A 10,682-nucleotide genomic window follows, 5' to 3' on the forward strand; every position below is an offset into this window, starting at 1 on the left:
AAATTCCCAAAAAATGTGCGTTGAAGGTGCGCTGTCTTCCTCTGTCCATTTTCTCTCTCATCCCCAACTCAACTCGTATAGAAGAAAAAAGGCAGAGTTTCTTTCTTCTTCTTTTTCTTCCTAAAATTTCTTTTTCATTTTTTTCATTTTACCAACATTCAATTCAATTACTCTTTCAACCCCTCTTTCTCTCTCCTACCTTCAGCAGTCAGATCTGACCAAACTTTCAGGTTCTTCATTTCATCTATTTCTTGCTTTTTCTTCTTCTTTTTCTTCTTCTTTTTTTTTTTTTTTTTTTAATTTTTTTTTTGATTTTTTTAGCATTTTTTTGGGATCTATGTAGTTCAAATATCTGATTTTTCTTCGTATTTTTGAATTTTTTTAGATCCCCATTTCTTGATTATTGTTGAAATATTTGAATTTGAATTTGAATTGGTCTTATTAATACAGCGCTGGGATTCAGCTGGGTCTTGATCTGCTGCTTCGGTATACTCTCTTTTCCTAATTTTTGTTTGATCAGCTATATCTATGTTGCATTTGATTCTTCTTGTCATTTATGAATTGGGTTTTTGATAAATATTATCATTTTCCTAATTTTAATGGTGTTATTTTGATTGTTTGTCAGCCACTATGTGCTAGAATTTCGAATTTTAAGTTAAGGGTTCGAGCTCGAATGATTCGAATTGTGATGTGTTGAATTATGGTTGAGAGAGAGAGAGAGAGAGAGAGAGAGAAAGAGAGAGAGAGAGAGAGGGGGGGGGGGGGGAAAGAGGCTTACACAAAGATCCACTCGTTTTATGCACATTTAATTTAATTGTAAGCGTAATTTTGTATGGCAATGAACAAACATTAGTGAGGATCGTGATAGCAATGATTTGCTGTAGCGGTTCTTATTCAGTTTATATTATGTTGTTGGGTATACAACTTTAGCTTTAGCTTGGAATTTAGTTCTTTGTTGGTAAGAGATGTCTCTAGGCAATATTCATGATGTTCTAAAAACGTTTCGTGTTACAAAGGAAATACAGCTTGGTTTAGTTGAGCTTTGCTAAAAGGGTATGTCATGAATCTCATGATAGCTATACAATTCTATCTTACAAAGACTAGAAGAGTTATGCTGTTTTAGCTACGAGGTTATTAATTTTAACCTTTTGTCTTACACTGAATCATTGCTTTAAAAAGGCAATCTGACACGAACCCGTTGAACTGCATTTATATGTTGCTTTCCTTTGTTATGAAGCTTGTCGTTAAAGTTGAGGTCCCTTAAGTTCCTAATCTCTTTTCTCTTTCCTATTTTTCTGTATTATTCTTCATTGTCTAGGGTTGTGGTTTGTTTAGGGATTTCCTCTATGAAACCGTAGATTTTAGATGTAGATGTAATTTTTAGCTCACCATTTTCTTCATTAGCTGTCTGCTATCTCTAATATCATCTATATGTTATATATTAATAAGCATTCCTAAAAACATTTATGTATCATGTAAATCTGTAACACATTGTGCCACATCATCATTTAACTAGCAATGTGCCATGTCACCTCTAGCATTGCAACAATTATTCTATGTCATTCGAACCCTATACCTCCTAGATATAAGATCACACTTCTAGCCATCTTAGCTAATTGTAATTTTTGTTTTCTATATAAACATAAATAAATTTATATTTATGTTTAAGTAAGCACATAGAGGGATAAAAAATAATCATGTAGCCCGGTAAAAATGAATAAAGAGGAATGACCTCAACAATTCCTAGACAATGGAGAGTTATTATCTTAATTCCTCTTTTTTTTTTTTTTTTTTTCTCTAACATTTTGTTTTAAAGTAGCAACTCAGTGCAACTCTCATGCCCCACATTAGTTTGTTTAATTAATTTTGTACACAATTGTGTAATTATTTTTATCATCTATACTTTTTGCTGTCTGTTATTCCAGTATCTTTCCTTTTGCAAGTCTGTATCATCTAGCAGTGGTATTGACCAATCTCAGTGGTCAGTTTGTGTGATCAGTTTTTTGATCAAACTGCATTTCCTAAAAAAAAAATTCTGTGCAGTGCCTGTTGAAGGGGAGAGAGTCGGAGCATGTCAATGAAGAAGGCATTCGACCAAACCATTCGGGACTTGTAAGTTGTTTCGAAACCTGATTACCATGCCCTCTTTTTTTTTTAATTTTTAATTTATTTTTTATTTATTTATTTTTTATTTCTTTTTTTTTAAAAAAATGCTCCTTGAAGAGAAATTACTGAACTCTTAGTCTCTTACTTTAATAGTATCCCTACATACCAGACATCCTAAATGTGCGCAGTACTAATTGCTAGTTGGTGTGTGGAACATTGTTTTTGAGTCTTTGCTATGTTCTTTGTGCCAACATTTGGGGATTATGCTTATGGCTAATAATTGTTATAAATTTCATGTTGGACGTGCTGAATAATCAGATACTTTTGTTTGCCTTGGCAGAAAAAGGGAGGTCAACAAGAAAGTTCTTAAAGTTCCTTCAATAGAGCAGAAGGTAAACCCTCTTGAATTTTGATTGAGATTTTATAATTGATACATTGGTAATCAATGTCATACAGGTGTGCAGTATGTTTCATCTTGCTTGATGAATCTCAGTTGTGTCCATTTCTATGGATTTCTAACTGATACTGGTGTTACTAATTTGGGTCTTTGGTTCTCTGGAATTTTTGTACATATGTTTAACTTTGATATCATTTGAATGGCTTATGACTTCTACAGGTTCTTGATGCTACTAGCAATGAGCCCTGGGGTCCTCATGGATCACTTCTTGCAGACATTGCTCTGGCTACAAGAAATTAGTAAGTCACATTGACTCCCAATTAAATCCCTATATTTCTTTTTCAATGTCTTAGCTTGAAAAATGCTAATTTTGGTCAATTTTTCACACTTACGCAGTCATGAATACCAAATGATCATGTCAGTAGTATGGAGGAGATTGAATGATACTGGCAAGAACTGGCGGCATGTTTATAAGGTGGAGGAATTTAACAATACAAACTTTTTTTTTGATATGTACTCCGTACTCCCTGTTGTTTGTATGCACTTTGACCATCTTTGGTGATTTATATGCAAGGAAAAGTATAGACTTGTGGTATTTTTTTAGATTCATCTCAACGTATAAAATTTACTTTCTTTTTAGACAGTTCTCAACTTATAATTTTACTTGTAGATTATTGAGACTCTATTAATCATCCAAGTTGTGCATTGGCAAGTGTGAAAATCAAGTAATGTAGAAAACAATAAAAATTGGAGGGAGTATTGGACTGTGTGTTACTGTTGATTGTTTAGGCAGTGGAGCACTTAAAATTGGTATTTTGAGTTATGACTCACCTTCTCTGCAACTATTATTATTGTATTTTGTTACCAGATTTTGGATTACCTCATTCAAAGAGGAGAGGTTGACATGTAAGGGTCGAAATTCAGGGATTTGAAACACTGGTTGTGAACTTTATTAACTTAAATTCTTAGCACAGAGGAAGAGGGATGGGGTGGGGGTGGGAGTTGTGTCTGTGTATTTCAGCTCATTAAAATTGCTGATTGTACTAAGGGAAAGTGGGTAATGGAGGTGAGACTGCAATGGCTTAGTATGCCAGTTTCTTTCTTGATGAACAGGGGTTTGATTGTCGTATTCAATTTTTTAGTATTGCTTTTAGATACTGGTTCTTGCTGTAGATTAAAATGATGGCTATGAAAGATTAAAGACAATTCTAATCTTTCAATTGTTGTTGCTTGATCTAAATTTTGTGTATATGTATGGCATTAATGCTTTCAGGCTTTGACAGTTTTGGAGTACTTGGTGGCACATGGGTCTGAGCGTGTTATAGATGAAATAAAAGAACATTCTTACCAAATATCAGTAAACATTCAATCTTCAAGTCTTACTTTTGATGTCCATTTTTTTATCGTTCCATTTTTACTTCTACTAGAGGGCCCCTCTTCACTTGTGTGTGATTGTCTAATCTATTTCTCTGTAGACATTGTCCGACTTTCAATATATTGACTCCAGTGGGAGGGATCAAGGAAACAATGTGCGAAGGAAATCTCAGAGCCTTGTGCAATTAGTAAATGACAAAGAAAGAATAATAGAAGTTCGGCAAAAGGCTGCTTCTAATAGGGATAAGTGAGTTATATTTTCAATTGTCATCTAATTTTGTCAATTTCTACTTGTATATGTAGCTTCATGGTCTACTCTGTTCCTAATAAATCTTTCGTAAATTTCATACTTCGTATTTTGTATGGCCTTTGATGCTTGGTATTCTTGCTGCTTTGTGCTACCCCTTGAATGTTAATTTATCAAGGGATTTTTTTTTTAAATTTTTTTTTGCAAATGAAATTTTGCTCTATTAAGCCTGATTTTCTTTGTTTTGATGTAAATATAAAGGTTTGAAAATTTTCAAAATCTTGGAATGATCAAACCTCGCGATGTTGGAATCATGCTGTAGAAAATGTTGAGAAATTTTGTACTGCTGTATAATTTTACCTAATTGTACAGATGATGCTTCTATGCCAAACATTAACCAAATTAAGTGGTATCTGAATGTGGAAAAATCTCTAAGTTAAATTTACCTGGGAAGACATGTTCTTGTGGCTTCCAAGTTTTCTTTGTTATTTCTAAAGTAGAAATAAGCACCTTATACAGACATGTGAATTAAGTCTCAATTTTCTTATGACAATGTGAGGCTAGTCATTGTGGTTTGGGTTGAGAACAAAGTTCATCTGTTGGATACATAAATGGCGTACGATGAACACTTGCTTTTCCTTTTTATCTAAGCATATCTTGTTGTATAGTCATCTGGTGTTTATTAAACATATTTCATAGGAATTTGTGGATAAAGGAGAAACCTCTGTGCTAAATATTATCAGGTTTAGTTGTTGTTGAGATTGTCTTACTATAGGTCAATAGTGTCGGGGCTTTACTGTGTTCATGCTATCTCGTGATGTTTGTGTGAAACCCTCCCCCTCCATCTTCCTTGTATTCTTCAGATTCTTGTATTGTTTCGACTCCCTTGGAGGCTTTTATTTGTTTTGATGGAAATTGTTGCCAGGCACTTAAAACTGTACAAATCTGAATTACCCACCACTCTCAACTTAACTACAACAATTCTCTTCATCCACATCCAATTAACATGTCTTTGTTTTATTTACCAGGCTGCTTTTAGGTACTTGGTGAATGTAAAATGTTCACTGTGAAATTTCGTATACCAAGATATGATTGGTTGGTGAATAATAATATTGTATATTATATTATTCTTTCTTTCCCATATCAGTAGATCCAGGTCTCATGTGTTGTTAAAATGACATGTATATTGCATAGGTATGTACAGTTAAATTCTTGTGCATGGTTGATTGTCCACAATTTGGTGGAAAACTTGTTTGTTCTAAAATGTGGTGAATTTGTTGCTTAGCTGTTTTTGGGCAATTCAGTATGTTTGTGTATAGCTAAATTGATTTGTTCAACAGGTTTCGCAGCACATCTGCAGTGGGTGGAATGTATCGACCTGGTTCAGGAGGATATGGCGATGATCGGTATGAAGGCCAGGATGAACGCAATGGTTATGGAAGGGAGAGAGAATGGGGCTCTAGAGATGATGAAAGGTATGGGCGGTATGGGGATTCCTATAGTAGAGAGGGAGATCGTTATGGGAGAGACTCTGAAGAAAATTATGGGAGAGATAGGTATGGGGATGACGACTCCAGAGGAAGAGCTCGAAGTGATGATGACTACCAGTATGGCTCAAGGGGTAGGAGTTCTGACAGAGATGGAGATCGTGCTTACGATGATGAGGACCGGCATTCAGCTCGGTATGTTTATTTGTATAGTTATGTGATAGCAATATGAAGCATCCTGTTTAAATTGCTAAGTTAAATCTTTCCCTGCTGCAGAGGAAGTACTGGCAAAGCAGAAGATCATAATGATGGAAGGTATATAGTTGCCTTTTCTGTTCTGTATTACTTTCATACTGTGTATTGACTTGTATTTTGTTCAACATCTAATGCTATGAAATCAGTATTATAATTTTTCCCTAATTGTTGGTGCCTTTTCACCCGCCTTGTGTTGTGGGTGCGTTGGTTTGTTCTGCAGGCCAATTGAGCGCAAGTTTTCTGAACAAAATATTGGTGCTCCTCCAAGCTATGAAGAAGCTGTGGGTGTCATTAGAAGTGCTACTTACATTGACAGGTATCTTAGGCCACAAATTTTGGTGCAACATGTACATAATTATCTTTTATTTATTTATTTAATTTTTACTCTACTTGTAGGGATGGAGAAGCACCAGCTGCATCAACCCATCAACCATCTCCTCCCATTGTAAATGCTGCTGCTCAGTCATCATCTCCAGTTGCTAATATTGCCCCTCAATCATCATCTCCTGATAATAGTGTTAATCCAAGTCAAGCAAATCCTGAGAATGGTGTTCAATCTCATCATAATTTGGAAGCTGATACCTTTGATGAATTTGACCCTCGCGGTTCTGTTTCAGGTGCGTAACAAAGTTAACAACTACAATGGGTTGATGCGTTATCGATACCTTACTGTTATATTCTGATATTTCTATTAGTGCTAATGACATTGTCCTTATAACAATGCATTCCCTTTTTCCCTCAGTCTGAAATATGACACAAAATTTAATTTTTTAGCCATCCCTGACTTCCCGAATATGGCTAAATGTCACTCAAGTTGTGCATAAACAAAATGCATGTGAACAATAAATGCCATAATTTATTGGAATATAATACAGCAATTTACCCTATCTTCAAAGTCTATACAACAGTTTTTAATAAAAGAAGCATAAATTAGCTCTGTGCTGTATGTGTCGAATGTCCTGCTTGTAGAAATTGCTATATGGAGTTCTCGTGCTCGCAGAATTCCCGTTTTCCATCAGCTAAAGTCCACTCATATCGACATCAATTGTTTTTGGTTGGTCTTAGAATAATTGAGTTTGATATATTCTTTTCTATTTTGCAAACAGCTGCACCAACTACGTCGAACACTGTTGAAATGGACTTGTTTGGGTCTCTTTCAGATGCATTTGCACCCAGTCCGTTAGCTATCATGCCAGCTCCATCAGATGTTTCAGACTTTCAATCTGATTCTGGGAACACTGCTTCTAACCCCTCATTTACTGCAGCTTCAGGGACTAATGTTCCTAACCAGGTAGAGATTCAACAAGAAATTAATATCCTACAGTAGGCCTGTACAAAACTATCCGAAAATCCGCTAATCCGATCCGCAACCGATCCGGATTTTTGGATATCCGATTCGAGTTTTCATTTCGGATCGGAAATCTGATCCGAAAAAGCGGATATCGGGTGCGGATTTGGGTATTGATTTTCAAAATTTCGGATATCCGATATCCGAAATATAAAGCCTAAGATAGTGAAATATATATAAATTTTTTAAATTGTTCATATAAAACCGACATTGTATTATTAACTTATTATAAATTTATAATATTCTTAATACATTTATGATATTATTTATTGCAAAAGGACTACTATTTTGTTAGAATATGTTGTACAACTTAGTGATATAAAAGCGGTAAAATAAGTGAAATTTAGAAAGTAATGTAATCAATTTTACTTAATATTGGATAATGGATATCCGAAGTATCCGATCTGAAAATATTGGATATCTGAATATCGGATATCCGAAAATTTCAAATCGGATTTGGATATCAATTTTTGATATTAGAGTATTTGGATATCCGATCCGTGAATAGGCCTACCCTATAGGACCTACATATCTAGCTTGAAATTTGATATATGCAACCTTTTAGTTGGTGATGTTCACTGTGATTGTATATCAATTCCACTATATAGCTTATATATCTCAGAAACCTTTTTATTCTGAACAATGGTTCTTGTAAATTTATCTTTTTTTTTTTTTTTACCTACTCAACTTCACACTTTCTATTTTGGGTTGTCCCAAAAAGAACATTTTGCTTCACTTTTATCATTTTTCTCTTCCTCCATCAATCTATATTCTCTCTTTGGTTGATTTCTTTTTCTTTTTATTTTTCAATACACTTCAAATTTGTACAACATATCACAACTCTATAATGATCTTCACATTTTAGTTAATTGATTGTATCAATTTTTAACATTACCATTATGATGACAGTCTTTTGAAGATCCATTTGGCGATTCACCTTTCAAGGCCATCCCGTCAGATGAGGCACCAACTCAATTCCAGAATTTTGCTTCCCCATCGCCGTTTCAGCCTGCTGTGAATTCAGAGCATTCACATCCTGCAGCGCAGAAGGTGGAGACTCCCAATCTGGAGTTTGCAGACACTTTCTCAGGCTTAACTTTTAATCCACATACTGCTACCAATGTACAAACTCCACCAATTCAACAGTTTTTGCCTGAAGAGCCACAAACCATGCACGATAATGATATACTTGCTGGTATTTTACCTCCTTCTGGACCTCTTCCCCCATCGGCTTCTGTTGGATCTTATCCCACTTCATCAGGTATGCTTCCTTCAACTGCTTCACAAGCAGCTTTTCCTCCAACTTCTCACAATTCAGCAGGAACTGGTTTCATGACCCAAGCTGGACCATATTCCCAAGTCCCTGCTCAGAACTCGGGTGTGCCACCCAGCCACCATTACTCACATCCCTATTCTGCTCCTCCTACTGCTATGAGTTCAAATTTGGCACCTCAGACACCAGCTGGAGCATTAAGTCATCAAAACAATAATTTCATGGGTGATTTTCTTCCACAATCTGGTGCAAACATTCCCTCATCTTCACAGTCAGCTCCCTCAAGTTCTGCAAATGCTTTGGCCCTTGTTCCCCAGCAACCTGCTAAGAAGTTTGAGCCTAAGTCAGCTGTATGGGCCGATACATTGAGCAAAGGTTTAGTTAACCTGAACATTTCTGGACGTAAGTACATTGTTCATGCACTTGATTTTTTATGTTTATTATTTCATCTATATGTATTTTTTCCATGTACTGAACAATATTTGCCTGCTCTTGCAGCTAGTATCAATCCATTGTCAGACATAGGAATTGATTTTGAATCCCTTAACCGCAAGGAAAAGAGGATGGAAAAACCTAGTGCAACTCCAGCAACATCCAATGTTTCCATGGGCAAGGCCATGGGATCTGGTTCTGGAATGGGTCGTGCTGGTGGGGGTGGGTTGAGGCCTTCGGCAAACCCAATGATGGGTCCTGGCATGGGTGGTGGACCTGGTGTTGGTATGGGTATGGGAAGTTACGGGTCTATGAATCAACAACCAATGGGCATGGGCATGGGCATGGGTGGCATGGGTATGGGAGCAGGCATGAACATGGGTATGGGGCAAGGAATGCAACAACCCAATGGTTTAGCCCCTGGATCAAACATGAACAATTATAATCCCATGATGGGAAGAGGTAGCTACCCACAGCAACCATATGGTGGTGCATATCGATGATTGTAGTCTTTCCCTACGTATATCTGCATTTCTGAAGTAATTGGGTATTCTGGTGATACATGCAGTACCTGTAACAATAGCTGGTGAGCAAGCATATAGACATGAGAACTCTTTATTCCTATCTCCATACATGATCTCTTTTGATGCCGGCAACAACTGAACCCAATTTCCTGTGATGGCATCAAGGATCCCCCTTGTTATACACTATTCGAATACAGAGGGAAGTAAAATTCAGTTTGATTGAGTTTTGTTATTATTATTATTATTTTTGTATGATGAGAGTTAGCCTACCTCAGGCTTCACTATATTTGTTATATTCTTGGATCACATAGAATTGAGATGTGGTTTGTCCGTCAGACAATAAAAGTATTAATGAAGAGAATTATTTCATTGCACATTGCCTGAATCGGTATTTTGAACCACAGAGGTGAGTATAGTGAGTGTTAAAAAGAGCATTCGAAAGACAAATCCTCCCTCAAGGTGAAAAATCAAGAAACCTTTTTTTTTGAGGGAGAATTGTTCCTCCTAATGTTTAATTAGTAAGATTAATAGTTACAAATTAATGTTTATAACTTCAAATTTGCAAGATGCATATTAATGAAAGGAGTGGGGAAGTCTAATTACTAACTGTAATTTTAAGTAGCAACATGCTCATTGGCTTCTATCATAAAATTCTTTTGTGGTGCAAATACTCCTTTATGAATTTGATTCTAGTTTTGGTATCATTTTTCAAAAAACAAAATAAAAAAAGAAAAAGAAAGAACCACAGTATTGATGCATACGAATTTGACTCCAGTGTTGGTATTATTTTCCAAAACTTTTAATAATTTAGTTGACAATTATAAAAATTGCATTCATGTGTATGTGTACAAACACAAAAAAAAAGGTTTTAATTTTTGGATTTTAACTCTAATCAAACTTAATTGTAAATTATCATAGGTTATGCATCTTTCATTCTTAAAACTGTAATTTTGTACTGCAATTATGTAATTATCTATCCCTACTCCTTAGAGTAGGGAGCTCTACCTACACCCCCTATCAAAACATTACACTTAGGGCCTGTTCTGATTGACTGAAATCAACTGAACTGAACTGAGCTGAGCTGAACTGAACTGAACTTATTAATTAGTGATTTTTAACTACGGATTAGTGGTCTTTGATTATATATTACTATACCTATGTGTATATACAAATGTACTATTTCATATGACATAATTATAAAATTTATAATATAATTATAAATTTATGGAAAATATATTA

General features: G+C 35.4%; 1 protein-coding gene across 3 annotated transcripts; it reads left to right on the plus strand.

The window, feature by feature from the left end:
* Positions 1–9,817, plus strand: LOC145597617 (clathrin interactor EPSIN 2-like). Of its 3 annotated transcripts, XM_081653824.1 has the most exons (16): positions 1–230; positions 451–486; positions 2,044–2,112; positions 2,447–2,498; positions 2,723–2,802; positions 2,900–2,978; positions 3,777–3,860; positions 3,979–4,124; positions 5,465–5,806; positions 5,888–5,926; positions 6,087–6,182; positions 6,263–6,483; positions 6,973–7,157; positions 8,124–8,475; positions 8,536–8,889; positions 8,986–9,817. In XM_081653824.1, exons 3-16 carry the CDS (start codon positions 2,072–2,074, stop codon positions 9,420–9,422), a joined length of 2,508 nt encoding a protein of 835 aa, XP_081509950.1. In that variant the 5' UTR covers positions 1–230; positions 451–486; positions 2,044–2,071; the 3' UTR covers positions 9,423–9,817. The 3 variants fall into 3 exon arrangements, with proteins under 3 accessions (XP_081509950.1, XP_081509949.1, XP_081509951.1); XM_081653823.1 differs by having other exon boundaries at positions 8,124–8,889; XM_081653825.1 differs by lacking the exons at positions 1–230; positions 451–486; positions 2,044–2,112; positions 2,447–2,498; positions 2,723–2,802 and having other exon boundaries at positions 3,787–3,860; positions 8,124–8,889.
* The last annotated feature ends 865 nt before the right edge of the window (positions 9,818–10,682 follow it).

This window comes from Chenopodium album, chromosome 20 (genome assembly GCF_948465745.1).
Source record: "Chenopodium album chromosome 20, dcCheAlbu1.1, whole genome shotgun sequence".
NCBI classification, from domain to species: domain Eukaryota; kingdom Viridiplantae; phylum Streptophyta; class Magnoliopsida; order Caryophyllales; family Amaranthaceae; genus Chenopodium; species Chenopodium album.